The sequence below is a fragment of the Coffea arabica genome, chromosome 6c, assembly GCF_036785885.1.
Source record: "Coffea arabica cultivar ET-39 chromosome 6c, Coffea Arabica ET-39 HiFi, whole genome shotgun sequence".
Taxonomy (NCBI): Eukaryota; Viridiplantae; Streptophyta; class Magnoliopsida; order Gentianales; family Rubiaceae; genus Coffea; species Coffea arabica.
Genome location: NC_092320.1, coordinates 7,066,347 through 7,073,061, shown reverse-complemented (window position 1 = coordinate 7,073,061; position 6,715 = coordinate 7,066,347). Strand labels below are relative to the sequence as shown.

The window sequence follows — 6,715 nt, the reverse complement described above, 5'->3', positions numbered from 1 at the left end:
TTTAAAATTAAAGATAATTTTTAAATATATAATATAATCATTGTAATAATTTAATAGAAATCAGCTATCACTAAGATAAGATTAGTTAAGATTAACTATTATTTAAAGTTATTTTAAAATAAGAGATAATTTTAAACACATAATATAATCCAAATAGGATTAGTAGGGGTAAAATTCAAATGACCCATAACCTGTTAATTCTCTTCAATTAAACATGCCACGTAGGATTAAGAAACACTGTGATTAAAATAACTACTTTCATATACATATCTGTTTACACTGTTACACTCTTTATTGTTAAAACTCATCGTACTTTTTATGATTTTTTGGTACCAGGGATGGCTAAATTAGCCCTAACAACCATCTGTAGATACAAAATGAGCGGTTGTTCTTGGGTGGTTCATGAAAGGAGATGAAGTCGCCCTCTGCTAAATGAGCAGCACAAAAATGGCCTTGACGCCAAATTATGTTGAACTTTGCAATGCCAATCTAGATTAAGCTGTGCGTGCAATGGATCGATCGATGAGATTGAAGCGCCGGCCTGCCTTTGTCCCCTTACTTCACTAGGGAAATGCTCGTTGCAGAATCCGATTCCCAAAGCATGCTTCTGTAACTTTCCTTGAATTTAATTACTCCCATGAAATTGCGCTGGCTGGTTTAATTGATATTGGGCCTAACGTTCGATTACGTTGTCAAAGTCTAACCGACGCAATTTGGTGGCCCAAATACGAAATTATCTTCCTAAAGATGGTAAAGGACGACGAGGCCCACAAAATTGGAAGAAGCAGCCGATGTAAGAATTTTGCGAGTCCATGTAGTGGGAAATTCAGATGGGAGGCTCATTATGCTCAAGCTAAAAATGGATAACAAAAGTGGCTTGGAAACACAAGGCCACAATGAAAAGGAGATAGATAGGGAAAAGAAGGGAGATGGGTGGACTGAAACAGAAACAGACAAAAAGGTGCAAATAGAATGCTGCTCTGAGCGACGCACTTTGGATTTTCCTTGGATCGCAGAGACACACAGCCATGGCTTCCATCACACCTCTTTCTGCATTCGGACAGCCCATTCCCACTTTTGCTCCGTCAATTTCCTATAGACAGCAATTGGATTGCATGCCTTCTTCTTCTTCTTCTTCTATCTATCCTACGGCTTACTTTTACCTAAGCCGGCCTCAGGGACCATGTTCTATATCTGTTGCTTTCAATCCGTCAGGAAACTACGACCTTTCTTTATATGATGATGACGAACAAGGTATTGCTTAGCTGCTTTCTTTCTTGATTTCAACAGTCCTTACCTTCAATCTGTTGATTGTTAGCTTTTGCAATTGTGCTAATTTAGTCATACATGCCCCATGCTTTCTTTTCAGCCATTTCTATCTTTGCCCTTGCGCTTCTTCGAGTGTTGACTGACAACTGTGTGAAACTTATACTCCCATAATTTCACCTTCTGGAATCATTAAGAACAATTAAGCAGAGTTATTGATAACTACTCAACCAGTGAAAGATAGAGACGAGGAAAAGGAACAGAACAATCTTGCAGTGTTTATTTAAGCACAATTAGAGGTAATATTTACTACCTTCATTTACAGCAATTAGAGGCCATTGTAGAGGATGCAACGGAGATTGTTAATATGGGCAATGAAATGGTACACTGCACTGAAATTAAATGTTTCATGGCATCTTTTAGCATAGCCAATTGTGCCTGGAATTTGAATGTATTGATAACTCAAACAGCTCAGAGCTTCAATCATTGTTCATTGACAGAACAAGCAGACTTGCCGCCACCAATTCCACCAACAGAAGGGAGATATGAGGTAGTGATCGACAATGACATCATACGACGACTCGATTTGGTTCCCTTCCAAAGTGCAACGGGGATTACTTCACCTTCGGATGGTAAGAATCATCTAAATACAGCTGCAGAATGAATTAATTCGTCTTGTGGAAAATAACCAGGTAGAAATAGATTACTTGGTCTGACAACTGTGTTTGTAGCTAAGCCAAAGGAGTTGCTTGAACGTACAATCGGCTTCACCGTTAATTACACAAGAGAAGACCAAAACGACCCTCGAGAACTATCAGAATTCCCTGATATTAGGCTCTGGTTTGTCAGACTTGACGCTGCTTATCCATGGCTCCCTGTTCTGTTGGATTGGCGAGCAGGTGAGCTTGCCCGTTATGCAGCTATGTTGGTTCCTCACCAGGTACTACCTTCTTTACCCTTTTCTTCATTCATATAATTGAGAATGAGGGGAAACATCATACATATACTCGTGTCTAACATCAGAGCCTTCTCGCTTGACAGATGAGTATGAAGAAGGGAGTAGTTTTCAACCCAGAGGCACTAGCATTGTTCGTCATGAAAAAGGTTTTCATTGTGTATTCTTGGTTAAAGGAAAATGACATCCCGATGCCTAGATTGAAGACGAAGGACATGGCCAGAATGCTAGGATTTGGAATCGGGGAGGAGCTATTTGACTTGATTGATGAACAATCAACTTCCCCTTCATAGAGTTAGAAGACAACAGCCCATATTGACCACAAACGACAGGATAGATAGTTAAAACACATTTGCTGCCTCTATAAAAAAAAAAATAAAAAAAAAATCCACTTTATGGATCATGAATTCGTCAACATATAAAGTAGTTCAATTGAAGTAACGTCAAGATCATCAACATAATCCCAGTTAAGAGCATCTTCCTTGTAGAAGGGATACAGTTTCCCCAGTGCAACGCATTCAGGGTTTCGTCAGTGAGGGATTCTGTTATCTTCCGCAGAAGCACATGCTGCAAATTCCTCTTTATCTTTCCCATTGTATACATCTTCCCATAGCTGCGTTTCTACAACTTTTTTTCTTTTTTAATACTGGTTTTCAATTAGTATTGTTTTTTATCTTGTCTCTTTATACATAATTGAGAAAAGACTTGTTCCTAAAAGAAAAAAAAAGAACTCTGGTTACATTCTGTTATTGAAAATCAAATACGCTGGACTACTGGGTTACAGTATCTGGTACCTGCTTTCGAATGCAACATATTCATAATCAAAACTGGACATCTTTCCAGGCAGAAATGAGTAATTACGCCGTTGGTTCTCCCCATCATTCCATACGTTTTATCAGCCAGGAAAGAGGAAGGAATAATGCCGTGATTCGCGGAGTTGGTCAGGTAAGTGCCTGGCTATCTCCATCATCAGCCTGAAGCTAAATTGTTACATAGCAATACAGAAAAGCAAAAAGGGATCATATTCTTGATGGCTGATTCAGTGTAACTGTAGCTTTCTCCTTTCTTGGTAATTTACTCTTTGACCGTCCAAAGATTGAATGATGCATCTTGTCAGCTGCAATAAGCCGTTTGAAGAAGTGAGTACAAGCTCAGCAATACCACGCGGTGAGATGATCAAGTTTCTAATGCAGCTAGTATGCTAGCATTACAAAGATCAGTATCATATGATCATAATTCAGCAGCATTGGCATGCCATCAATCTCAAACGCGTCGCACTTGTTGGAAAGGGCTAGAATTTGAAAGCCCGCCTAATGGAAGCAGCTGTTTTCCTTCTTTCTGGATCTGAGAGCTCTGCATTCCAGACTTCAAAACATTTTCTTAATGATTATGTGTAATTTTGGAACGCACGTATTTTCCCCGTCGTTCTCTTTTCAATTTGGATAGCATCTTTTCCAAAATATAAGTAAACCATGTTTGCCGGAGATGATGGAGGTACCTATTCATTTATGACTCGCAGGATGGAAATTTCCGTCAAAGGGTATGATAAGAAACTTCAATAAATTGAGGAAGAGAAAGAAACAATTTTAAATTGTTTGAACTCTTTGGGCAACTTCTCAAATCCGACATACTACTATTTGGCATTAAATGCCACATCCATCCGGTAAAAAAAGAAAACACATGCCCTTCTGTTATTCTCTGCCTAATTCAGCCATTAATGATGCCTGACAAGTTTCTTCCGACAAGCCTCACTGACCATTCAAATCAAGTTGGATTTGTTGTCAGAAAATTAAGCCACTGCCTTCCACTATTTGGAGAGATGTAGGCACCCGCTCCACATCGTCTCGTCAGTTACAAGTCTGCAGCACCTGGCAAGTGGCCTCCGTAGCAAAACGCTAAGCTTGTATAGAAGAAACAGCAACAAGTCCACCTTAAACTTCAAAAATATACAAATTTTACCTCAGTGGAAGAGAAGAGAAGACTTTTGTTAGTAGCAGTCCAGTATTAGACGGCTGGTGGTCCATTATTTTCTAACCATTTCCTAGAAAACACGAAATGTTTCTTGTGTTTTCTTTGAACGTGCACGAAATGTTTCTTTGTCGGCTATTCCGGTTAACGACCTTAATTAATGTTTATGATATGGATCCTTCCACCAATTTCATATGGTCCCTAGTCATTTTTAAGTCAACCGATTATATTTCTGTCTTCCCAAGAATTATGTCACGTTTTCTGCTGCAAAAAAAATGCTGTAACCGTGGATACACCTAGTCTCAGTGTGACAGTGTCAAACTATTTGCATTGGAACGATTGTTCTGGATCCCGTTTCAGCATATAATCCTGGTTTTGAAGTTACTGAGCTAAACTTTCTTGATAAGCAATTTGCATGAGCCAACCCCAAAAAAAAAAAAAAGAACCCATGAAAATGGAAATTAAAGAGGATCGTTTTGATGCAAAGAAAAGTAGAAAGGACCTTGAAATGAAGCATTTTTGCGACGACCCGAAAATTAAAGCGATCCACAGTTTCAAATTATATATATATATATATATATATATATATTTGGACTAGTAATAGAATTGGCCGCAAGTAGCTGAACTCACCCCACAAGGTCGCCCATTGGGTCTGTTTCCCTGTCACCTAAAGAAGAAGCAGAAAGCACGAGCCATTGGCATCCACGTGGCCAACTTCTGCGCCACGTCACTCTCCCCGTGGGCCCCAGATGGAGACGTCCACGTGGATGGTGCTCATCTCAGTCTGGACGCCGATCGGAGTCCCACAAAAGACAAGACCGGCCACGCCTGATAATGTCAATTTTACCCGTACTCACTGTAGTGCATGGACACGACGGGGGACCGGCGACTGTCCTCCGTCGCCGTCGCATTTACTGTCTTGTTTCCCTCGACACATGGGCTATGACCCCTTATGTTGGTGACGACGTGGCACGTCCTTTGACCCTCCTCATTCATTTTTCACACCTGCTCTCTAACGGTTTATTTTCTTTTCTTTTCTTTTCTTTCTTTCTTTCTTTGAAGCGCCACCAATAATTAAAGGGCCGCCCCCATTTCCGTAAAGAAATAGACTTGAGAAGGAACGAAAGAAAGACAGTAGAATCAAGAATAAAGGAGCAAGTTCTTATTGAGTTAAAAGCTCGCACATAGGAGACTTTATGCAGAACTTGGGAGAGCAAATGGGAAAATTTTCGGGTCTAGAAAATTAATTTTAGAAACAAAATAGTGTTTGAATAATTTCATATGCCAAGCTACACATAAGGAAAATTAAATTTCACAAATTGCTCAATTTGATAGAACACTACAACGAATTTTTTTTTTTTTTTTTGTTTTTCACAAGTCAATTGTGATGGTTTTCTATTGTCATGCATCTTCACCCTCTTTTTGGTAGGGGATTTAGTTTTGGACTAGCTAGTTAACACCTTTGGATTCGAGCGGAACTTGGATTCACCTTCTCACGAGAGAGTCCAAAAATTTTGAACAAAGATACGAGGAGAATTTACTGGTCGAACTAAGTCAAGCTAATATATTAATCCAGTGGAATTGACTTCGGGGACAAAATTGCATGTGCTTCCAAAATGCCAATTACCATCAACAGTCGTGAACAAAAACACAGGCTGCTTCTAGTCTTATCCCAGGCTTGAATTTACGGCTTTCCTTAATCCTCCCATCAGGTTGTTGTCTAGTCTAGCTCCTTCATTGTTCGTGCTGTCCAACTGATAGATTTTGATCATTGGACTTGGACGCTATACGTATATATCAGGGGCCACGTGATAAGATTAATCACAGAAATGGAAAGGTAATTGTCTAGTTGAGGAGGTGAAAAGAAGGAACCTTGAATGATGAGAAGCTATCATAATAGATTCATGGGGCAGGGGATGGTCAGCGATTGGCCAATCATTCACAATTGCGGGATATGCCTCTTGGATTCACACTGTTACAATTTGCATGGATCCATGAAAAGTAAGATCAAGCTTTTCGACAATGTGGGATGTTTGTGCCTTGTGGCAAATATTTGATAGAGACCAAGTGTAGTCACTTACGAAATGAGCAAAGATTTAGGACGACCACCCAACAGATGAGACATCCAAAGCCTGCTGTACCGGGCAATAATGCAAAAAAAGATACAAAAGATGTTGTACTTTTAACTCTTTTCTTTTAGTTTCTAGCAAGTGGTATCTTGTTTGGATATGGTCGCCTAAGTTCTCTCGCTTTTATGAAAATGGCGCCCCCAATATTTTGCGTGGACATTTTGTTCCCCTCCAACCATGACTTGAATTTGTATAATCAACCTTTTCTTTATCAAAAAGTTTAAGATCTCTTTCGAGGAAGAAAAGTATTACTAAAAAAATGAACACAAAAGGCATATATGTAAATCCCCTAACATACAAAGCCACGCTCTTTAAATTATAAGTGAAGCCATAGCCCTTCTCATGGTATATATATATATCCCAAGCTGGCCCTCCTTGTGTTTCAAGACACACAGCT

General features: G+C 39.5%; 1 protein-coding gene across 1 annotated transcript; it reads left to right on the top strand.

The window, feature by feature from the left end:
- Positions 1-898: 898 nt before the first annotated feature.
- On the top strand, positions 899-2,865 carry LOC113691950 (protein CHLORORESPIRATORY REDUCTION 6, chloroplastic). The gene is made up of 4 exons (XM_027210280.2): positions 899-1,254; positions 1,767-1,898; positions 1,998-2,206; positions 2,308-2,865. The coding sequence occupies exons 1-4, from the start codon at positions 1,029-1,031 to the stop codon at positions 2,512-2,514; spliced, it is 774 nt and encodes a 257-aa protein (XP_027066081.1). The 5' UTR covers positions 899-1,028; the 3' UTR covers positions 2,515-2,865.
- The last annotated feature ends 3,850 nt before the right edge of the window (positions 2,866-6,715 follow it).

Coding starts and splice junctions, on each gene's coding strand:
- LOC113691950 (XM_027210280.2), top strand. CDS start 1,029: ATGGCTTCCATCACACCTCTTTCTGCATTCGGACAGCCCATTCCCACT. Junction 1,255..1,766: donor ATATGATGATGACGAACAAG/GTATTGCTTAGC, acceptor GTTCATTGACAG/AACAAGCAGACTTGCCGCCA. Junction 1,899..1,997: donor GATTACTTCACCTTCGGATG/GTAAGAATCATC, acceptor CTGTGTTTGTAG/CTAAGCCAAAGGAGTTGCTT.